The sequence below is a fragment of the Hyla sarda genome, chromosome 3 (genome assembly GCF_029499605.1).
Source record: "Hyla sarda isolate aHylSar1 chromosome 3, aHylSar1.hap1, whole genome shotgun sequence".
In the NCBI taxonomy this organism is placed as follows: domain Eukaryota; kingdom Metazoa; phylum Chordata; class Amphibia; order Anura; family Hylidae; genus Hyla; species Hyla sarda.
In genome coordinates, this window is record NC_079191.1 from 183,453,185 (window position 1) to 183,478,551 (window position 25,367).

General features: G+C 43.2%; 1 protein-coding gene across 2 annotated transcripts in view; it reads left to right on the forward strand.

Moving 5' to 3' along the window:
* Nucleotides 1–23,340: 23,340 nt before the first annotated feature.
* Nucleotides 23,341–25,367, forward strand: part of MYOM2 (myomesin 2) — a 158,476-nt gene continuing 156,449 nt past the window's right edge. For both annotated transcript variants that reach the window (XR_008891211.1, XM_056565676.1), the window contains exon 1: nt 23,341–23,468. Coding sequence is in view for 1 of the 2 variants with exons in the window: in XM_056565676.1 (XP_056421651.1) it covers nt 23,362–23,468 (107 nt within the window). In the remaining variant the exon portion in view is untranslated. The remainder of the gene's footprint in view (nt 23,469–25,367) is intronic.

The window sequence follows — 25,367 nt, forward strand, 5'->3', positions numbered from 1 at the left end:
GCTCTAAAAATGTTGCCGAACTACTACTTCCAGCATGCCTGAGAATGTTTGGGAGTTGTGGTTTTGCAACAACAGGAGGCACACTGTCTGTTTCCTAACTCAGTGTTTCCCAACCCGTGTGCCTCCAGCTGTTGCAAAACTATAACTATACATTCACATGGGCAGGGGCTTACAGTGAGTATCAGGCTGCAAATTTGCGATGCAGCGGGAAACTCGCTGTAATCCCCCGCCCGTGTGACTGTCCCCTAAAAACACTACACTACACTACACTAACACAAAATAAAATAAAAAGTAAAAAACACTACATATACACATACCCCTACACAGCCCCCCTCCCCAATAAAAATGAAAAACGTCTGGTACGCCACTGTTTTCAAAATGGAGCCTCCAGCTGTTGCAAAACAACAACTCCCAGTATTGCCGGACAGCCGTTGACTGTCCAAGCGTGCTGGGAGTTTTGCAACAGCTGGAGGCACCCTGTTTGGGAATCACTGGCATAGAATACCCCTATGTCCACCCCTATGCAAATCCCTAATTCAGGCCTCAAATGCACATGGCGCTCTCACTTTGGAGCCCTGTCGTATCTCAAGGCAACAGTTTAGGGCCACATATGGGGTATCGCCGTACTCGGGAGAAATTGTGTTACAAATTTTTGGGGGCTTTTTCTCCTTTAACCCCTTATAAAAAGGTGAAGTTGGGGTCTACACCAGCATGTTAGTGTAAAAAAATAAATTTTTTACACTAACATGCTGGTGTTGCCCTATACTTTTCATTTTGAAAAGAAGTAAAAGGGAAAAAAGCCCCCCAAAATTTGTAATGCAATTTCTCCCGACTACGGAGATACCCCATATGTGGGCGCAAAGTGCTCTGAGGGCGCACAATAAGGCCCAGAAGGAAGAGTGCGCCATGTACATTTGAGGTGATTTGCACAGGGGTGGCTGATTGTTACAGCGGTTTTGACAAACGCAAAAAAAAAAAACACATGTGACCCCATTTCGGAAACTACACCCCTCACGGAATGTAATGAGGGGTGCAGTGAGAATTTACACCTCACTGGTGTCTGACAGATCTTTGGAACAGTGGGCTGTGCAAATTAAAAATTTTGTACAGCCCACTGTTCCAAAGATCTGACAGACACCAGTGGGGGGTAAATGCTCACTGTACCCCTTGTTACGTTCCTCAAGGGGTCTAGTTTCCAAAATGGTATGCCATGTGGGGGTTATTTTGCTGTTCTGGCACCATAGGGGCTTCCTAAATGCGACATGCCCCCCGAGCAAAATTTGCTCTCAAAAAGCCAAATATGACACCTTCTCTTCTGAGCATTGTAGTTCGCCCGTAGTGCACTTCAGGTCAACTTATGGGGTACCTCCATACTCAGAAGAGATGGGGTTACAAATTTTGGGGGTATTTTCTGCTATTAACCCTTTCAAAAATGTAAAATTTGGGGGGGGAAACACACATTTTAGTGAAAAAAAATATTTTTTTTTACGTATGCAAAAGTCGTGAAATCCCTGTGGGGTATTAAGGCTCACTTTATTCCTTGTTACGTTCCTCAAGGGGTCTAGTTTCCAAAATGGTATGGTATGTGGGTAATATTTGCTGTCCTGGCACCATAGGGGCTTCCTAAATGCGACATGCCCCCGAGCAAAATTTGCTCTCAAAAAGCCAAATATGACTCCTTCTCTTCTGAGCATTGTAGTTCGCCCGTAGTGCACTTCAGGTCAACTTATACTCCATACCTCCATACTCAGAACAGATGGAGTTACAAATTTTGGGGGGTATTTTCTGCTATTAACCCTTGCAAAAATGTGAAATTTGGGGGGAAACACACATTTTAGTGAAAAAAAATATATTTTTTTAACGTATACAAAAGTCCTGGAATCCCCTAATTAAAGGGGCACTAAGGAGAAAAAAAAGAGAAATCTGTATAGTACTTTTTTCCAGTCTGACCACAGTGCTCCCTGCTGGCACCTCATGCCATGAGGAACTGTCAAGAGCATGAGCAAATCCCCATAGCAAACCTCTTTTGCCCCTGACAGTTACGTGGACAGAGGTGGCAGCAGAAAGATAAATACAGAAAGGTTTAAAGGGGAACTCTGGTACTTAACTATTTCCCCTATCCAATGGGTAGGCAAAAAAACGTCTGATTGCATACGGTCTAACCACTGAGACCATGCTGGGACCCTCCACAACCTCCTGCCAGAGCCCCGGCTCTCGCAATGCTTGGAGAATTCACCACCAACACACCCCTCTTCATGCATCTCTATGGGAGAGCCAGAGATATTTCTCTTGTGTATCTCTGGCTCTCCCAAAAACATGCATGGAGGAGATGTGTCAGTCCCCGCTTTGTGCGGTGGTCGACACAACTCTGTGCACGAAGGGCTGGCCTCTCCGTGTGTGGGGAGAGATGGGTCACTGGGCAGGAGATCGTGGGGGGTCCCAGCGGTTAGATTCCACGTGTTCAGACACTTTCCCCCTTGTCACGATGCCGGCTGGCAGGTAGTGGATCCTCTGTGCCAGAGAGGGATGGCGAGGACCGCGCTAGTGGACCGGTTCTAAGCCACTACAGGTTTTCACCAGAGCCCGCCGCAAAGCGGGATGGTCTTGCTGCGGCGGTAGTGACCAGGTCGTATCCACTAGCAACGGCTCACCTCTCTGACTGCTGAAGATAGGCGAGGTACAAGGGAGTAGGCAGAAGCAAGGTCGGACGTAGCAGAAGGTCGAGGCAGGCAGCAAGGATCGTAGTCAGGGGCAACGGCAGGAGGTCAGGAACACGGGCTAGGAACAGACAAGGGAACGCTTTCACTAGGCACTAAGGCAACAAGATCCGGCAAGGGAGTGCAAGGGAGGAGACCAGATATAGCCAGGGAGCAGGTGGGAGCCAATTAAGCTAATTGGGCCAGGCACCAATCATTGGTGCACTGGCCCTTTAAGTCTCAGGGAGCTGGCGCGCGCGCGCCCTAGAGAGCGGAGCCGCGCGCGCCAGCAGATGACAGCAGGGGATGGGAACGGGTAAGTGACCTGGGATGCGATTCGCGAGCGGGCGCGTCCCGCTGTGCGAATCGCATCCCCAACGGCCATGACAGAGCAGCGCTCCCGGTCAGCGGGACTGACCGGGGAGCTGCAGGGAGAAAGACGCCGTGAGCGCTCCGGGGAGGAGCGGGGGCCCGGAGCGCTAGGCGTAACAGTACCCCCCCCCCCTTAGGTCTCCCCTTCTCTTTGTCCGGTAACTGCCTCCCCTGGGATGAGGACACCGGGAAAGGATGGAGGGATTTCTCAACGGCAGGCAGAACAGCAGGAGTAGGAATGGGGAGAGAGGGCAGAGGGCGAGACCTGGCACGGGGCAGTGTGACACCAGGACGAGGGCCATGAGGGGACACAGAGGCTTGCCTGATGGGACTGGGAGGGGGGGAGAGGCATTTCCTGTGGCAGGCAGAGTCCTTAATGACCTTAGGGGGACCGGATACAGGAGGAACCACAGGGTCACGGCAGGGAGTACTGGGAACCGGTTGAAGGCAGTCCTTGGAACAAGAGGGACCCCAACTCTTGATCTCCCCAGTGGACCAATCCAGGGTTGGGGAATGGTGTTGAAGCCAGGGTAGTCCAAGGAGAATTTCGGAAGTGCAATTAGGAAGGACAAAAAATACAATTTCCTCGTGATGAGGTCCGATGCACATTAGGAGGGGCTCCGTGCGGTAACGCACGGTGCAATCCAACCTGGCTCCGTTGACCGCGGAAATGTGGAGTGGCTTGACAAGACGGGTCACCGGAATGCGGAATTTATTCACTAAGGACTCTCGAATAAAATTCCCAGAAGCTCCAGAGTCCAGGCAGGCCACGGCTGAGAGGGGAGAGCTGGCTGAAGTAGAAATCCGAACAGGCACCGTGAGACGTGAAGAAGCCGACTTAGCATCAAGAGACGCCACACCCACGAGAGCTGGGTGCGAGCGTGCGTTTCCCAGACGTGGAGGACGGATTGGGCAATCCACCAAAAAATGTTCAGTACTGGCACAGTACAGACAAAGATTCTCTTCCTTACGGCGATTCCTCTCTTCCAGGGTCAGGCGAGACCGATCCCCTTGCATGGCCTCCTCGGCGGGAGGCCTAGGCGCAGATTGCAGTGGAGACTGTGGGAGAGGTGTCCAGAGATCTAAGTCTTTTTCCTGGCGGAGCTCTTGATGCCTCTCAGAAAAATGCATGTCAATGCGAGTGGCTAGATGAATGAGTTCATGCAGGTTAGCAGGAGTCTCTCGTGCGGCCAGAACATCTTTAATGTTGCTGGATAGGCCTTTTTTAAAGGTCGCGCAGAGAGCCTCATTATTCCAGGATAGTTCAGAAGCAAGAGTACGGAATTGTATGGCGTACTCGCCAACGGAGGAATTACCCTGGACCAGGTTCAGCAGGGCAGTCTCAGCAGAAGAGGCTCGGGCAGGTTCCTCAAAGACACTTCGAATTTCCGAGAAGAAGGAGTGTACAGAGGCAGTGACGGGGTCATTGCGGTCCCCATCAAATTTGTCCGGCAGGGACAAGCAGGGGTTAGGAGCGGCCGGTTGCTGCGGAGGAGTTGCAGGAGCCGGCGGAGGAGATGGTTGTTGCAGCTGTAGCTGTGACTGAATTTGCTGTATCTGTGACTGAAGATGCAGTGTCACGGAGGTCAAGTATGCCAGCTGTTGATTTCGTTGGGCGATCTTTAGGGCTTGCTGGGCGACCAGTGTAGGGAGGTCGGTGACAACTGGCAGAGGAACTTCAGCGGGATCCATGGCCGGATCTACTGTCACGATGCCGGCTGGCAGGTAGTGGATCCTCTGTGCCAGAGAGGGATGGCGAGGACCGCGCTAGTGGACCGGTTCTAAGCCACTACAGGTTTTCACCAGAGCCCGCCGCAAAGCGGGATGGTCTTGCTGCGGCGGTAGTGACCAGGTCGTATCCACTAGCAACGGCTCACCTCTCTGACTGCTGAAGATAGGCGAGGTACAAGGGAGTAGGCAGAAGCAAGGTCGGACGTAGCAGAAGGTCGAGGCAGGCAGCAAGGATCGTAGTCAGGGGCAACGGCAGGAGGTCAGGAACACGGGCTAGGAACAGACAAGGGAACGCTTTCACTAGGCACTAAGGCAACAAGATCCGGCAAGGGAGTGCAAGGGAGGAGACCAGATATAGCCAGGGAGCAGGTGGGAGCCAATTAAGCTAATTGGGCCAGGCACCAATCATTGGTGCACTGGCCCTTTAAGTCTCAGGGAGCTGGCGCGCGCGCGCCCTAGAGAGCGGAGCCGCGCGCGCCAGCAGATGACAGCAGGGGACGGGAACGGGTAAGTGACCTGGGATGCGATTCGCGAGCGGGCGCGTCCCGCTGTGCGAATCGCATCCCCAACGGCCATGACAGAGCAGCGCTCCCGGTCAGCGGGACTGACCGGGGAGCTGCAGGGAGAAAGACGCCGTGAGCGCTCCGGGGAGGAGCGGGGGCCCGGAGCGCTAGGCGTAACACCCCTTTTCTGTGGATAAGTACCAGAGTTCCCCCTTAAGATTTTTAAATAGAAGTAAATCACAAACCTGTATAACTTTCTGTCACCAATTGATTTGAAAACCTCCAGCCCACAGAAAAGAACCTAAACATTGTGAGGACATAGACGGATGGGATGGAGATAAGTCATGGCTGGATGCAATTTTCATGGTGGTCTGGACTGGATGGAGAAGATGACAATGTAATCACATAAATAAATATATATAAGATAGTATCTAGTTCTATATGGGCGGAATATAGGTCTATGTATAGTGTTTTTTTTTTTTAGCACCTCTATAGTGGTATTATTTAGTCACTATGTTTGTGGGAGGTGAGGTGTGGCAGTATTACTTGATAACTGTGTTATTTTTAGGTAGCTATGTGACAGTAACATGGTCAAGATGTTGTGATATTTATTTTTTTTGTCCCTTGTGTGATGGTATTATTGGTCATGTAATGTTAGTCTTGGTATAGTAGGTTTTGTGTGCCATAAATTCAAGGTGCTGTGTGAGAACATATCTGTCAGGAGGCAAAAATTCTCTCCATGGTACTTCATTATATGTCAAGAATGAATAGTATACCAAAACAGGGGGACAACCTCCATTCCTCCCCCATTTTCTTTGAAATGAGTGTAACTTGAGAGTATAGAAACAACCATGAGAAAAGCAATGCACTCGTGTGTCTCCAAGGTCATTCATTTACCGTGTATTTCTGTAATGAAATGGATATTAGCAACCTACAGAACTGTAAATGGAATTTCAAAGCCTGGCACATCCTATATTACTCTTGGCAAATGGGCTTTTTAAAAGAATTATACTATGCACCCTATTTATGCTATTTTCCTTATAGCGTGTGTTGTAATGTTTAATTAAATAAAGCGAAGGAGTACAAGGCTTCATTAACAGTCACTTTAATGTCCATTCACAGTCTTAGCTGGTAATGCCCAGAGGGATGTACTTAATCCTAAATATCCAAGGCAAATAATTACTGCATATTCTAGATAATTCGATGGAGCCTGGGGACACTTCACATGTCATGACTTCACAGGCTAGAATATATAGTGTAAGAAGGGGAGATAGATTATAAATCCTGTAGATTGATAATTCAAATACATTTATAGGCAATAGATAGATAAATAAAAATAAACACAGATTTATAGGAAAATAAATAATTTATAGATAGATGATAGGTTTATAGAAAGATAACTTGACAGATAGATAGATATACAGTGGTCCCTCAACTTACAATGGCCTCAAAATACAATGGTCTTTTCTGGACCATTGTAACTTGAAACCCGACTCAACATACAATGCTATGGAATCTGCAAAACATGTCAATGGCTGTAAGAATAGACCAATTAGAATGGACATTTCACCGGTAAAACCCCTGTATTCCTAAAGTGCATGCACTGACTGGCTGTCTGGTAGCGCCCCCTACAGTACAGGGAGGTCTTACATGTTCCCTACTACTTTTAACTTATGCCATGGTTAGCTGCTCCTTTGGACACCAAGTAAGGGCGGCTCCATTTTACTTTTTTAAAGGGGTACTTCGGTGCTAAGACATCTTATCCCCTATCCTAAGGATAGGGGATGAGATGCCTGATCGCGGGGTCCCGCCGCTGGGGAGCCCCGTGATCTTCCACGCCGCACCCCGTTAGAATCAGCCCCTGGAGCTGTCACAGCTGTCACGCCCCCTCCATAGGCTTGTATTGAGGTGGTGGAGCGTGACGTCACACGGGGGCGGAGCCGTGAAGTCACTATGCTCCGTCTCCGTGATCGCCAGTTATCAGACCCAGAGCGAGCACGCTCCGGGGGCTGATTCTAACGGGGTGCAGCGTGGAAGATCACGGGGGTCGCCAGCGGCGTGCCCCCCGTGATCAGGCATCTTATCCCGTATTCTTTGGATAGGGGATAAGATGTCTTAGGGCCGGAGTACCCCTTTAAGTCATTGCGTGTACTGTACAGGACCCTGAAGAAGCACCTGTCCTCTACATAGACCAGTGTTTCCCAACGAGGGTGCCTCCAGCTGTTGCAAAACTACAACTCCCAGCATGCCCGGACAGCCTTTGGCTGTCCGGGCATGCTGGAAGTTGTAGTTTTGCAACAGCTGGAGGCAGCCTGGTTGGAAAACACATAAATAGACAGTGATTCACAGCGCCCAGCAGCTCTTTCTTACTTTTATATGTAAGAACTTGCTTTATCTGTATGTTATCTACTTATTATTCTTTAATCCTCACTTTATCCTATTTTTGGATGACATTTTGCTGGCTTCAGAACCAATTACCAGGTTTCCTTAGAGTTATGGTCTCAACATACAATGGTCCCAACATACAATGGTCGTCCTGGAACCAATTAATATTGTAACTTGAGGGACCACTGTAACCTTTGTGTATGTTTCATACTTAACTGATCAGCAGGACAGACAGAGATAAAATATAGTATTATTGTAAACCTGAAACAACTTAAAAAATTGTGCGTTGCATTCTATTACTGCTTAGTAATAGTGAGTAAAAACACAATAAAATATCTTGTAAAATGAGAAATGTTTGGTGTTATAATGAAGATATACTCTGTCAGGGTGACCTAAAACTGTGGTAGTCCAACTCCATGTCTGCTATATATAGCCCCATGGCTTGCCATACATGGGATGGAAGGGCTGCAGCATTCCTCTACAGATAGATATTATTTTTGTTTTCATCACTCTGAGCCTGGTTAGAAGTTAACACAGATCCTGTTCTACCCTGCTGGGAAGCTTTAAGTCCTCTTCTTATATTTGGTAAGTAATTATTATTTTATTGTAGCTATAAACGATTTTATATAACTGTAATCGTCTGTAATTGAATATATATATATATATATATATATACATCAATATATATATATATATATATATATATATATATATATATATATATATATATAGTAATGCTGACATGAGACATTAAATCACTTTTTTGTTGGAGTGCTGCGCCTGTATCTGGTTCATATATATATATATATATATATATATATATATATATATTAGAAATGCTAAAAATGAGAGTTAACATTCTATTGGGTTGATCAATCATTTACTACCCTTCTTTAAGAGGGAAAAGAGACTACAAATCCTTGTACTTCACTGGTTGACTACAAGCCAGAGTTCTAATAAAGCGACACGTCCAAAGTGGTATTAGAGGCATTACACGCAATAGCGTGCTCAGTGGGTTTAGGGCGATGCCATGCATTCAAAGTATTTATTCTGACATTTTACTCACTCAACAATAAATCCATTGTGATTTATTCAATGCTCTCAAAGCCAAATGGACCTGGAAGGTAGAATATTCGATGACTTGTAGAATATTCTAGAAATCATAGAATATGGATGTTATTTAGATTTGTATTGCTTTTTATTATTCTCATTACTTTTCTCTGGTCTATATAATGAATGTGGGTGGATTAGAGATGGCGTCTGCGTCATGAGCCTCTTCACATATAGTTCAATAGTCATTTCTATGTTTTCTGAGCAAATATATGAATGGGAAATCCAATCATAAAATGTAATCTTCCCATACAGCTTTGTGAATTGGGATACCTACAGATCTGTATTGCTAAATGTAGGTTATGCACTTTAGTATTTCCTGAGGTTTTGTATTTTTGTAGCAATTTCCTGCCCGGGGTCAGTATAGAAGAGGTCTGGGAAACGTTCAGTCATTAGGTTTCTCTTTATGGTGTCATGAAGAAGCCTATGTGTGTGACAAAATGCGACAGGCTGACAACCCTGCAGAGCTGTTCTTGTCCTGCGTTACCACGATTCCTTCCTTTCAGAAACATCTGAAGAGGGGCAATGTGCATGACAACAATATTATGTATTCATGTCAAATAATGAGAAATCAATTTGTTGCGCATGGATCCCTAATGCATTAGTAATGTCATTTTGGGACATAAATCATAGCACTTCTGTATTTAAAGTTTAAAGGGGTTGTACAGGAATAGAAACACATGGCTGGTTTATTTAAACACAGCAACACACGTCTCCAGTTCAGCTCCATTGTAATGAATGTGACTGAACTGCAATACCACACAAAACCTGGGGACTGATGTGGCACTGTTTATCCAAGAAAGCCGCCATTTTTTCTAAATGTGATCATCCCCTTCAACATATTGAGAGTGTTACTAAACTGGCTAAATTGTTTTTGCCAAAGCATCATTGTATAATCCCACCTCTTCTACGAGTGTCATATTTGTTTTAGAGTCGGGTCACCATGGTTGCCTTTTTGCTAAACCTATATACAGTATATGTATGTGTCTTGTTTAATTGTTTAATATTTGGGCTAATAGAGGTTATTTCACAGTTTGGAGATATACATTTTTGTTGATAATGATGTGTTTTTGGTATTTTGAAGTGATTTAGCCTTTAGTTATTGATGGGATGAAAAAATATTGTAAAATCAAAATAAAGAAATGACAATAAAATAGGAATAGGTATAGTATTTATTTTTCTATTATTGCTCCCGATGTGTAAAAAAACTGCAGTAAATCCAACACTGGAATTACTGTCATATTTTAAAATAATTGGGGGAAGTTTTAAAGCTGTTTGTGCTATCTTTGAGTGTAAATTGAGACAGATTTAATAAAAAAAAGTTTTGGACATCAAATGCAGCACTTTTTCAAATGATTGGTGCCTGAATTTTACCATTTTTTTTTAAAGGGGTATTCCCACCCTAGATATATTATCCCCTATCCAAAGGATAGGGGATAAGATGTCTGATCGCGGGGGTCACGCTGCTGGGGACCCCCACATTATTGCATGTGGCACCCACCTGTTTTTTCACCGAAACCGCTGGAGGGTCTGAGTCGCGATTTCGGGAACGGAAGTCCATGACGTCAGGACTCGTGTGACGTCACGCCCATCCCCTTAATGCAAGTCTATGGGAGGACTTGCATTAAGGGGACGGGCGTGACGTCACACGGGGGCTGAGTCCTGACGTTACAGACTTCCGTTCCCGGAGTCACGACTCAGACCCTACAGAGGTTCCGGTGAAAAAACAGGTGGGTGCCGCATGCAATAATGTGGGGGTCCCCAGCAGCGGGACCCCCGCGATCAGACATCTTATCCCCTATCCTTTGTATAGGGGATAAGATGTCTATGGTGGGAATACCCCTTTAAGCCTTGGTAAAAGGGGGTAAGACTTAAAGAAATCTTAAAATTAATCAATTAATGAAAGATGTGGCAGATTTTTAAACAGTGTAAGCTACTCTGTCCCAATCTGCCTAGTTAAAGATTACACTTTATTAGAATTAATCAGTTTTCGAAAGTCTCGACCACTGTGTGCACTGACAGCCGCTTTCATGAAGCACATTATTAGATTTGCTGCTTTGTATACCTATTTTACTGTGTTTTTTTGGTTTTGATTTTTTACAAAATAAGAACCCAGCCCAAATGGTTCTTCTGAAAAATGTTGAAGAACTTCCTCTCTCTCAGATATCAGCTGAGACTGTAATAGAATCTCAATGCTGATTTCCCAACCAGATGATATCCCTGACATATGGAAATGCAGTGACATTTTAGGCCGGGGACATGTCATGAGTGAAATGGCCAGACACAATTGTCTATAAAGGTTTCTATATTTAGCTAGATTCTCATAAACAACAAAATGACGCATGACAAGTTAAAGCTGTTTACCATTTTATTCTAGCATATAGCTATTGGAATGAAACCATTTTTTTAAAAACAATAACAATACTAAATATATATATACAGCGTTCCCTCAACTTACAATGGCCTCAACATACAATAGTTTCAACATACAATGTTTTTTTCTGGACCATTGTAACTTGAAACCAGACTCAACATACAATGCTACGGACAGTCCAGATCTGTGAAATGTGTCACAACTGGAGGAACTGACCAATCAGAATGGGCATTTTACTGGTAAATCACCTGTATTACTGAAGTGCATGCACTGACTGGTGTCTGGTAGCGCCCCCTACAGTACAGGGAGGAACTACAAGTTCTGTACTACTCCTTACCTGTGCCAGGGTTAGCTGCTCCTTTGGACACCAAAGTAAGGGTGGTTCCATTTGGGACACTGTGTGTACTGCATAGGACCCTGAAGAAGCTCCTGTCCTAAACATAAACCATTGTTTCCCAACCAGGGTGCCTCCAGCTGTTGCAAAACTACAACTCCCAGCATGCCCGGAGGTACCCTGGTTGGGAAACACTGACATAGACAGTGATTTACAGCTCCCAGCAGCTCTTTCTTACTTTTAAGTAAGGACTTGCTTTATCTCTATTAGTTATGTTCTTATTTTTCTTTAATCCTCACTTTTTCCTATTTTTGGATGACATTTTAATGGCTTCAGAACCAATTACCAGTTTTCCATAGAGTTATGGTCTCAACATACAAGGGTTTCCACATACAATGGTCGTCCTGGAACCAATTAATATTGTAACTTGAGGGACCACTGTGTATATATATATCTATATATATATATATATATATATATTAAAGGGGTATTCCAGGAAAAAACTTTTTTTTTATATCTCAACTGGCTCCAGAAAGTTAAACAGATTTGTAAATTACTTCTATTAAAAAATCTTAATCCTTTCAATACTTATGAGGTTCTGAAGTTAAGGTTGTTCTTTTCTGTCTAAGTGCTCTCTGATGACATGTGTCTCGGGAACCGCCCAGTTTAGAAGAGATTTGCTATGGGGATTTGCTTCTAAACTGGGCGGTTCCTGAGACACGTGTCATCAGAGAGCACTTAGACAGAAAAGAACAACTCAACTTCAGAAGCTCATAAATACTGAAAGGATTAAGATTTTTAATAGAAGTCATTTACAAATCTGTTTAACTTTCTGGAGCCAGTTTCCTGGATAACCCCTTTAAACATGTCTATGGATATCTTTTCACAACCTTTTGCACTCGGAATGCCAATGCATGCCACATATGCTGTATAGTGGTAACATTTGTTCTTATGGTATTTGGTTTTATGACTTGATGAAGCTCAATTTCTGGACTATGTTTCAGTTTTATAGTAGTATGGAAGCACACAAACCTCATGTAAGCTTAGCAGTGTGGGCTTAAGGCAGTCTCTTTCGACGGCATGGGATTTGCTGTAAGAGGTTTTGTAGATGGAAGTCTTAGCAACAGTGCTGAATGTTTGAAACAGCTGCAAAAGCTGCTCCAATATTATCATGTCTGACACATGGCCTTGGTGGAAGAGTCTCAGCTGTAGAAAATAATTTTGTCCTTGTGTAAATCTAACACCAATGAATTCCAAATGTAGAGTACAATATCACACCAAATTGCATGTCTATCCATCTGTCCATCTATCTATCTATCTATCTATCTACCTATCTTTACATTATTGAGTTTATGTTTAACTCTAGAAAGGTTTACATAGTTGAAATGTTACAAAGTATAATAAAAGGGTGTAAAAAAAGGGTATTAAACTAGAGTGTTACCTTGGATCAGTTTTGTTTGGAATCAACTACCAAAGACCACCAGGGTGCACTTTAGTCTTTTAATGCACCAGAACATCAATATCCCTATTGTGGTAGCTTGGGGGGGGGGGGGGGGGTGTAGGGTATGGGGAGTGTAGCTGTGCAGGTAATAAAGGGTGTTTTTTAACCCTTGCTATTCATGACGCCAGGGTGAGGGCTCCTCAATAAAGCTTTTCCTACTGCCGCCCTTCCCAGGAACGATAGGGAGGTAGATGATACTGAGTTTAAGTAGATAGTAATAATGGATTGTCCACAACTGGAAAGCTTCTGTAAACAGCATTAACTTTACTGAAGATTTTCCATACATTTCAACAACATAACAGTCTCTCATCAATACTGCTTCCTTTTGGAGATTGACAATGGTTGGGACTTTAGCTTTAAGAGTCTCTAGACTATTGCGCTGCTCCACTGGATTTAGAGAATTAGTTGCGGTCCAGTAGTCAGGCTAGTATTAGCAGGAATTAGTATAAGACTCACGATTTTTGGTTCTGCTGAGGCCGTAGGTTTTGAGGCCTAGCGTGTCATTGAAAGTTGCGTAGCACTTAGTTCGGCATCCACGAGAGCAGCAACCCAAGAGAGCGATAATTGGATGCAGCTCCCTTATATGGGCAGGGGCTGGACTAAAGCTAATTGCTCCATACGAATGTCAATCCCCATTACAGAGAATTCTGGGTAAAACGTGACCCAAGGACCTCCTAAGGTCCTGCAACATACCATAGAGGTTACTAGCTTGGTCACATGACCGAAGGTCCTGCGACGACGAACAAGGTAAGTACTATACATTCCTGTGTAATATAGATGGAATTACTAATATATATTTATTAATATTCAAGTTAAACTTAAGGAGAGGCAACTAGGGGCTGTCCCACCTGAGGAACCCTACCTGAACGTAGTTACTCTGACTTTGGGGACCTCTACACTAGGTACTGGATGCAATACGGTACCGGGACACCACACTATGCTTTCCTGACATTAGTTTTTATGTGGGACATTTAGCTGGTACTGTTTATAGGGTCCTGACTGTGGTGAGCTATTAATGGGGCTGCTATGACTGCACAGTAAAGGAACACTCTCTGGCTGATGTTATATGGGCGTTTCATTTGTGTACTGTGTAGAGGCATTGTTTATTTGTACAATATGGTAGTGCTTTTTATACTGTATGATGACATTAGTTATACTGTATGCACGGTATGGAAGCATTGTTGGCATTATGTAGTCATGACTTTGTAATGGTGGCATAGATTGCACCTATGAAATGAAAGTGCACGTGTGAGCACCAAAACCTATTCTAAAAAAACAAAAAACTGCATACTCCCCTTATCTCATTAGTGTTTTAGCTGTCTGATAAATAAGGAATACATAAGGACATATTCAACTTTACTATATATGTGTACCTGTTTCAAAAGTATAGAGTGCAGTGATCCCTTAAACTACAATGGTATCAAGTTACAATATTTTCAACAAACAATAGTCTATCCTGGGCCATTGTAACTTGAAACCCAGACTTTTGGCTCATGTGAATGGCTGGAAGATCCAACCAATCAGAGTTTGCATTTTACTGATAAACCTTTGTATTGTTAAAGAGGATGCACTCATGTGCCTTATGGTGATACTTCCCTATGGTATAGTACGGTACTGCTCTTAACCTGTGCCAAGACTAGCTGTTCTTTAGGACACTACGTAAGCGTGGCTCCATATTGTATCTCCGGTATATTGAATGTACTATAAAGGAGCCTGAAGAAGCTCCTGCCCTCTATGTATAAAGCGATTTTCAGTTTCTAGTGGCTATTTTATATGTAAAGACTCGTTTTATCTGTATTGGTTTTCTTGTCATTTTTTTTTCTTCTTATTTTGTATTGAAAATGACCAGGTTTCCATAGAGTTAAAGTTAAAGACACAATGTTTTCTGAGATCCTGGATTCCCCTTCCCTTTAGTCTTGAAAAGTGGCCATTGGGAGGCGAGCTATAAATGAATAGAAGCAATGGCTATGGAAGTCAATCACTGTATGCCTATGGCAAATCTCACATTGCAGGAGAGTTATCAGAACCTGTGTAGAGGAAGAGTGGCGCAGTTGCCCTTATCAATCGGCCTCTTAAATGAAAGAAGCGATCTGATTGGTTGTTATGGACAACTGCACCACTCTTTCTCTTTAATAAATCTCCAATTTATCTCCAATTACTTTACTCTAGTTGCCCTAAAGGGAATATTGTGACATTTCAGACAAATCACAGAATTAAAGATAGGCATAGTATAAAGTCAAGGAGGTGGCTCTCCGTCCATGGTCCCTGACTTATGAACTTGACTAACAGGTCCCCACCCATGTGTGTGTATAAGGAGAGAGCTGTCAGTCAAGCCCAATGACGCAAGGAGCAGCAATGGAGAGTCACCTCCATGACTTTATACCCAACTCATGGCTCATCTTTAATCCTATGACTTCTCCAAAACATACATCAAATGGTAGTACATAGTACTTTGTAGTGAGGGGCCCATGCCTGTTTCATGCTGCTGTGGTTTGGAAAGTATAAACAGCTGATAAGTTCTCTTTCCCTGGACTAGTCTATGACATTTATATTGTCTTAGGGTGTAAACCTCCATTTCTGTCATCACGCTGTTGGGAACTGGAGGCTTTGTAAGATTCTGCTTCTACCAGTAGGTCCGGCCTTACTGCAGGATATGGATTATGTTATTATTTCTCATCTCTTGCTCTTTAAGACAGCAACTATTCCTCTGCAGAATTCTCAGCTATTGTAGGCTCTTCTTCCACTTTTTCCCTGCCTGACCACATGTGATCTGTCTCCGTTTGGCCATAGTCACTTAGGTTGGTGTTGGACATATTGATCTTCTCTTAAAACAAATATATTACACTGATACAACTACATGTATGTAAGATTACTAGATACCATGATCTTTTAAATCCATACACTCAACACCTATTAATGTAATTAATTAACTCTACAAAACCAGTAATTTTAAGTCATATTTTATTTTTTTGGTTTTCCATTATATACTGTATGCTTTTTATATGCCCCTTTACCAAATGTCTGTAGGTTTAAAGGGGTATTCCGGGCAAAAACATTTTATTCCCTATCCAAAGGATAGGGCATAAGATGTCTCATCGCTGCTGAGACCCCCCGCGATCTCCCTGCAGCACCCGCATTTTATGCAGGTGCTGAATCTTCAGTTTCGGAACTGGGGACGTGACGTCACGCCACGCCCCCTCCATTCATGTCTATGGGAGGGGGCGTGACGGTCGTCATGCCCCCTCCCATAGATATGAATGGAGGGGCGAGATGTCATGTCCCCAGTCCCGGAAACCCGGAGGTTTCCGAAACTGGAGATTCAGCACCCACGTAGAATGCGGGTGCTGCAGGCAGATCGCGGGGGGTCTCAGCAGCGCCCCCCCCCACGATCAGACATCTTAAAATGTTTTTGCCTGAAATACCCCTTTAAGGCTGGCCTTTACATTAAAAACACAGTCCAGTCAGCAGGCATCATGTTGTAGAGCAGGAGGAGCCGAATAGACTGATAGATAACTTGCCTTTTATTGTTTTAAACTTCTGCTCATTCTGGGTTAGGAGTCCAGTGGGTGGTCCTACTCACTCAGTTAACTCTGCATGCACACTGACATTTGAAAATGTATTAGTCAAAAACCACCCACTGGACTCCCTACCCCAGGATGAGCAGAGTTTTTAATGAATACATAACAAGTTATACTGAAACTTTTGTAACAAACTTTATATCAATTTGCTCAGCTCATTGTGTTCTGTAACATTCTGCTTTGCCCATTGGACTATGACTTGTTCCCTTTAATGCTTGGTATACTGTATAAAATGTAACAAGTAATGGACAGTATGAGATCTCATGTACAGGAGGATATTACAGGTACCTGTTGTATGGATTCAGAAAAATGACATGCTAAATTTGAGAGAACACAGTTCCTAGTAAATGCTCCATACTGTACGTGGTACACAAAGTGCTGACGACTCTGTAATATAGAACTATGGGGACACTTTGTGCCTCCATATAGTGTATGTGCATATGGCAGTGCCCTGTGCATAACTTTTGATAATATTTATCAGCAAATAAACTATCAGTAAAATATTCTACTCACGATGTCACACTTTCGAGATATACATTCTGCTTTTATGTGGTGTGTAACTATAACAGTGTAAGATTTTTTTGGGAAATGAGTCGTCAAAGACATATCAGGTATTTCACAGCTAAATATAGCCCTTTACCACTTCAGAAATCACCTTCTGGATGTCAATGCTAATGATTTATGTGTGGAATACAGAACTAATGACGGCAGCAAGTTAATCCTCAGCTACAGCTCAGAAGCCTGCTTACTGCTGTTTACTTTTTATAAAAATAACAAAAAACAATGCAATTACATTGATTATATGACTTAGATAAGCACTTGATAAATGCCCTTAGATAGGTGTGCTCCTAGAAGAGATCTCCCACTCAACTACAGAAATGTATTGAATTTGCCACTCGAACCCTCCTTTAATAATTATTATACACAATTCACAATTTTTCTATGTTCTGTTCCTAAATTGAAGTGTTTATCTTTGATTAGAAGTCATAATGGAAGTCTTGTAATTGAAATTAAAGGGGTCGTCCGGCGAAAAACAAACCAACTGGCTCCAGAAAGTTAAGCAGATTTGTAAATTACTTCTATTTAAAAAATCTTACTAGTACTTAAAGGGATACTCCGGTGAAAACCTTTTTTCTTTTAAATCAACTGGTGCCAGAAAGTTAAACATATTTGTAAATTACTTCTATTAAAAAATCTTAATCCTTCCAGTACTTATTAGCTGCTGAATGCTACAGAGGAAATTCCTTTCTTTTTGGAACACTGATGGAATCACGACAACAGTGCTCTCTGCTGACATCTCTGTCCATTTTAGCAACCGTGCATAGCAGATGTATGCTAAGGGCAGCATGGTGGCTCAGTGGTTAGCACTGCTGCCTTACAGTGCTGGGGCCTTGGGTTCAAATCCCACTAAGGACAACAATAAATATAGAGTTATTATTATTATTATAATAACGTCAGCAAAGAGCACTGTGCTCATGATGTCATCAGAGAGAATTCCAAAAAGAAAAGAATTTCCTCTGTAGTATTCAGCAGCTAATAACTACAGGAAGGATTAAGATTTTTTAATAGAAGACCTTTACAAATCTGTTTAATTTTCTGGCACCAGTTGATTTAAAAGAAAAAAGGTTTTCACCGGAGTACCCCTTTAATCTTACTAGTACTTATCAGCCGCTGAAGTTGAGATTGACCACAGTGCTCTCATAGCACTAACCTAACGTGCTCTGGACTGTTCCTGAGACAGGCAGAGGTGTCAGCAGAGAGCACTGTTGTCAGACAGAAAAGAACAGCTTATAAGTACTGGCAGGATTAAGATTTTTTAATAGAAGAAATTTACAAATCTGTTTAACTCTCTGGAGCCAGTTGATATGAAAGGGGGTACTCCGGCTTTAAAGGGGTACTCTGGCCCTAATACATTTTATTTTTCATCCAAATGATAGGGGATTAGATGTATGATCGCCGGGGTCCCGTTGCTGAGGACCCCCGCAATCTGTCATTGCGCACCCACCTTTGTGAGCTCTCCGCAGCGCTGAAGGCTATGAGTGTGTAGCATGTGACGACCACGGGGCCGGAGTATCGTGACGTCATGCCCCCCCCCTCAATTCAAGTCTATGGGAGGGGGCATGACGGCCCCGTGGTAATCACCCTACATACTCGGATCCTCCAGCGCTGCAGAGAGCTTACAAAGGTGGGTGCGCAATGACTGATTGCAAGGGTCCCCAGCGGCGGGACCCCCGCGATCATACATCTTATCCCCTATCATTTGGATAGGGGATAAGATGTATTAGGACCGGAGAACCCCTTTAAGTTGTTGTTGCTATAAACACTGTAAAACATTGGCGAGAAAAATACAGTTTTACAAATTACTGTTGAAATGTTTTACCCACGGGGACATATATATCACAAAGACTTACATATAACTTAAATTAAAAACACTGGTACTGCGTTATTTTTGTCAATAATTTTTAGTCAATTGGTTTTTCACTGGACACTGTTTTAAAGTGCACAGGACTGAGCACTGACAATAAAAATAATGGAAAATAAAAATAAGGGGAGGAGTTGCCCATAGAAAGTTGCAGTTTTGTTTTTAAAAGTGTCTCTGTCAAAACCTAAAGGGGTTTACGTACAAAGGTCACTCATGCTATCTTCAGCATAAGTGATGGTTGTCTAGAACAGCAGTTAAACATGTGCCCTGCGGCCAAGTATTCAGAAAGTGTCCTTAATAAATTTATTTCTATTTTTAATAAATAATTGTACCCGTGCTGGGGAACCTCCCCTCCAGATCCGAGACCTATAGTTACCTCTCCGCTCCCTCTATTATGGCAGAACCTGATTTGGTTGCACAGCCCTCCCTGGTGTTGGAGCTGGCATGTGGAATTGTCCACTCAGCCAATCACTGGCTGCAGCACCGTCTTTCCTAAGCCACTGATTGGCTGACTGGGCATTTACTTGTACTGACACAAATAACAGGAAATGCTTCACACCTGGCTCTGTCAAAACCGTAATAACAGGGAAGTGGGGAAGGTGTATACTTTAACTTATCAAGTATTACTTATGTCAAACTTATTATGTAATACAAATACTTATAAATAAATAATACTTCTAGGAAGAGATTTTCCCACAAAGGACAGCTTATGAGCACTAGGCTGCAGCACACAGTCAGACAACTAGCACCTATCCTGAAAATAGGATGAGTGTCTTTTTTAGGTAAACCCCTTTGGGTTTTGTCAGAGAAACTCAGAAGAAGAAACCTGTAACCCTTTAAAGGATCACTCCTCCACTTATCCCCCGACCCTGGATTCCCCTTTAAAAATGATATTACATGAGGGGGTATTCCCCTGGATTTTTTCCCCCCCAAACAAATGGTGCCAGAAAGTTAAATAGATTTGCAAATTACTTCTATCTAAAATTAATTCTTAATCCTTCCAGTACTTATCAGCTGCTGTATGCTCCACAAGTTCTTTTATTTTTTAATTTCCTTTCTGTCTGACCACAGTGCTCTCTGCTGACACCTCTGACCATTTTAGGAACTGTCCAGAGCCGGAAAGGTTTTCTATGGGGATTTGCTCCTACTCTGCACAGTTCCTGACATGGACAGAGGTGTCAGCAGAGAACACTGTGGTGAAACAGAAAGGATTCAAAAAGAAAAGAACTTCCTCTGGAACACACAGCAGCTGATAAGTACTGTAAAGGGGGAATATGGAGGAGACAGGAGAGCCCTGCAAGCCGACTCCCCACCTCCATTGCTCAGAACTGCGCAATGCAGCTGGAAGATTTAAAAGCTATAACTCCAGCAATACTTAATTAATATAAGTGACCTACAATATAACCCAGTACATTGGGTTTAGTGTGGATGAACAGCATGTCAGTTTCCCTTGTAAGAAAACATCAAATCACTTGTTACAAACAGGTATATTAGTCCAAAACAGTAACACAAATCAATTTCAGGGATCCACATAAACCAGAGAAAAGGAAAGTTTCTCATTGTTACAAGACAAAAACATTATTAGGAATTTTGTGGCTCTGTACAAGCATTTCTCAAGTGAAGCAAATCTCAAATGTCTCCTGTAATGGGTGCATAATATTTGTGTTTAGGAACTCTTATAAGGGTTGGGACGCTGCTGATCTGTCGATGACCAACCCTCCTGCTGAGTGCGCCTCCTGCTGTGCCTGCGTTGTCTGCTAATAGCAGCAATCCGACGCTATGAGCAGACACACAGGGACCTTTTAGTCGCTGTGCGCATGCTCAGTGTTCTCACATACATCCCTGAGATAGGCCAAGAGCTTCGGCAATGTCAGGGTAGATGTTAGGGTAGAGTCACATGTAATGAATCTGCAGCATATTTTACACAGCAGATGAATGACACACCCTAGAGTGTGCCTCCTGCTGTGCATGCCTTGTCTGCTTGTAGCAGCAATCTGCCACTATGAGCTGACACACAGGGAACTGGGAGTCCTGCGCAGGACTAGTGGGATAGTTGGAGTGCAGCTATTTAGTGCAGGCAGGCCAGTCATTGTGTCACCCGATGCAGTTCGCCCCCTCCCCGTCACTCTCTAGAAACGCTACTGGTAATAAAGGGTAGATAAAGAACTTTGGCTATTAACATAAGGGAAAACTTTTCTGCTTTAAAAAATGCTTTTGTAAGCGAGTTTCCTGGGTTTTGCTTACGTGTGATTTATTTATCAAGGTCATGCGACTATTTGATAAATAGGTCGAATGTAAGCAAAAGTAAGTTAAAAAAATTATAATAGAAAAGCCATACGTTTGAAAAGAATGATACATCTCGTTATAACTATGAGGGAGATTCATCAAGACCTGTGCTGAGTAAAAGTTAGTACAAGATCAGTATGGCTTCAGGGTGGACGCCGGCTCCACAAGGTGCAGGATAAATTCAAGGAGGACAGGTAAAATCAAAGGTGGTTTATTCCCAAGATGCAATGTGTTTCATTGTAGGTTTGCAGCTTCATCAGGCCTGAAGCCATACTGATCTTGTACTACCTTTCAGCCGGAGGGCAGCCGATAGCTCTGTTACCTATGTGCCTACCATTGTTGTGTATGTCGGTATACAACCATTTGAGGTGAGAGGCTTTCATGCCTCTGTTATTTTATTCACTTATATCTCTTTTATTACACTAAGGAGCACTCTTCTTTCACTTATAGACTGAGTAAAAGTTGACCAGTTGCCAGAGGCCTTTTTCCAAAATGAAAGAAGCAATCTGATTGGTGGCTATGGGCAACTGGTCAACACTTCCTCTGCACAAGTTTTGATGAATCTCCCCCATATGTTCCTACACCTTGGTTGGAGTCAACTGGGGTAAATTTTGTTTATTGGACAGTATTTGGAAAGAAACAGCCCTGTCTATAGAAGGTGTCACAGCTGACAATGTATATCAGAGCAACAGCCAAGGCATGAGGAAGAAGAACTGCCTGTAGAGCTCATAGACAGAAGGCACAGATTTAGAGAAGGGAACAAAAAAACTGTGCTGCACTGAAAGTGGCCTCCATAATTCTAAATATATGAAAGTTAAAACAACCAGGACTTTTCCTAAAGCTGGCTCCCTCACCAAACTAAGCAACCGGGCCTTGGTAAGACAGATGACCAAAAACCCCAAGATCCTGTGTTTCAGAGGGTCAACCATCAGGGCAGCACTTTATGAAAGTGATCTGAGTGCACATGCCTCAAGGCAATCTCAGAAATGTGATGTCTGGTTGGAACTTTGCCGCAGTCAGTGATTGGCTGAGGGGCAGTAAGTCACTCTGGGCCCAGGTGTCACGATTTCTGACATGAAGACAATTGCGGCTGGGGATCGATCATAGACATCGGAGACACTATAGGAATGCTGGAGTTAAGTAAAGTTTTTTTTTTATACTCTGCAATTACCAAAGATCCCTCCTGCTGGATAACCCCTTTAAGTCCTGAGATGAAGAGAGGTTTCTTTGGATGTGATTTATATGGCTATTGATATTGACACTGATTGATATCAACATATGTAAGAGAATTGTTAGAATTGTTAGAGATGTAGAGATGTAAGCAGCTGATGCTCCTTGTTCCATCATGTAATTCCATTAATGTCCCCTCTCTTGCACACAGTGAGTGGTTTTACCACATAAGTGGGTCCAAGAACCTCTCTGCTCCTTACTAGCTATGACTTTTCCTTGGGAATAACTATAGGTTTAGCAGCCATAGCAATTTCTATGGGGCATAGAGGATCAACTCAGGTGCCAGCACATTGGGATCGTTGACATATGGTGTTAATATCCATACCATTAAGTATTGATTCTTATCGTACTGCTTCAGTTTCCTGTTGTTAGGTGGTGAGTCTCTTCCTATTTTGCTTAAGGATTTTATGACTTTTCACATCCCTGCACATAGATGTTAAATGCATTTACTTAAAGGGGTGCTCCGGTGCACCAGCATTCTGAACATTTTGTGATGTCATGCCATGCCCCCTCCATTCATGTCTATGGGAGGGGGCGTGGTGGTCACCACGCCCCCTCCCATAGACATGAATGAAGGGAGCTTGGCGTGATGTTACAAGAGGGCGTGGCCATGTTATCACGACCACTGCTTCAGAAACCTGCTTCATTTGTTTAGAACGTCGAGTGCTGATCCAGCAGCGGGACCCCCGCAATCAGACATCTTATCCTTTCTCCTTTGGATTGAGAATAAGATGTCTAGCAGCGGAGTACCCCTTTAAGACCAGTAAAGGTACAGCAAAAGAATTTTACTTTTCAATTAATTACCCTTTTTTTTCTAGTTCTAGGGACAGGCTGCTGCCATGTCTTCTAAGGTCGTTCCTTTTTATCAAAAGAGGCACAAGCATTATGACCACACTTACCGCGATCTTCAAAGCAGATATGTAGTTCAAGAATATTCATTACAAAAGTAAGTGGTGTTTAAAAAAATTTTATTGTTAGTGATTGGATTTGATTTATCTTTAAACAAAATTTGATTATAAGAACAAAATAATGTAAATGACATAGATTGCTGGGTTGAATGTGCATGCATTTTTAGATCTTTCAGCTAGAAATGTATTCAGCTGCTTTCAAATATCTTTCTATTCTGATCACGTTCAACTGACAGGTGCAGGATTTATTCCAGGAGAGAACTTCGAAATACTTTAAAAGGGGTATTACCACCTCTCCAAGATTTACATAAAATATCTGGTAACTGCACCTATCCAGAGATCGAGATCCCTTTGATTGTGGCAGCCAGAGGTGGTTGGGAGATGGAAACAGCCTAGTGGCTGTGTAACTTCCATTGACTTTAATGGGAGTTTCTAAAATAGGGTGACACTGACGCCTTCACTGTTTATGTAACTCCTGAGCTTTAAAGGAGTATTCCAGTGCAGTAATATTTATCCCCTATGAAAAGCATAGGGGATATGTTTTAGATTACAGGTGGTCTGACCGCTGGGACTCCCTGCAATCTCCTGCATGGCACTTCAGCAGTCCCCAGGAAGTGTAGCGAGGAGCGGAGCCTTCCTCCCACCACTGGCTCTCATGTCCTAGTACTGTGAGACTGAAGAATCTAAATATTTAAGACTTGGGTGGGCCACATGCAGAATAAAGATGAGGTAGAGGAGCAGCTGGACTAGCCTGGAGCACAATGTGATTAAAGGGGTAATCTGGTGGAAAACTTTTTTTTTTTAATTAACTGATGCCAGAAAGTTAATCAGAATTGTAAATTACTTCTATTAAAAAAATCTTAATCCTTCCAGTACTAATTAGCTGCTGAATACTACAGAGGAAATTATTTTCTTTTTGGAACATAGAGCTCTCTGCTGACATCACGAGCACAGTGCTCTCTACTGACATCTCTGTTTTAGGAACTGACGAGAGCAGCATATGTTTGCTATGGGGCTTTTCTCCTACTCTGGACAGTTCTTAAAATGGACAGAGATGTCAGCAGAGAGCACTGGTCTCGTAATGTCAGCAGAGAGCTCTGTGTTCCAAACAGAAAATAATTTCCTCTGTAGTATTCAGCAGCTAACAAGTACTGAAATGATTAAGACTTTTTAATAGAAGTAATTTACAAATCTGTCTGGCACCAGTTGATTTAAAGGGGTACTCCGCTGCCCTGCTTCGGAAGCTCCGCTCCCCAGCGTCCAGAAGTTTATTGTTCCGAACGCTGCATGCAGGCTTCCGTGTCCAGGGCCGCCCCTCGTGACGTCATGCCGGCCCCCTCGTGACGTCACACCTGCCCCCTCAACGAAAGTCTATGGGAAGGGGGCACGACGGCCGTCATTATTTTTTTTTTCTACCTCCACAGGGGGATTAAAAACATGGGATCTTTGATCTGTTCCTTAACACATTGCTCTCCCTATATACAATGCATTTGAAAAGTTTTCAGACCCTTTCACTTTTTCACATTGTGTTATGTTGCAACCTTGTGCTAAAATAAAATTAATCAATTTTTTCCCTCCAATATTCTGCACTCAATCCCCATAATGAGAAGGTGAAAATAGAGTTCTAGATTTTTTTTTCTCCAATTATTACACTTGACATCTAGCTTTAAGCCCCCCCTCCCCCCCCTCTCGATCAGCTTGGAGATGTTTTTACCTCTTGACTGAAGTTGATCTGTGCTAAATTCACCTGAATGGACATGATTTGGAAAGACACTCCCTTGTCTATATAAGAAAACCCTTAAATACACGAGTGCAAAAGTGCTTGTAGAGCTTAGAAGCAGGATTGTGTGGAGCCATAGAAGGGTGCCAAAAGATCATCTGCACGGAAAGTTCCCAAAAGCATCACTGCTTATCACCTGCCCAATACCATCCCTACA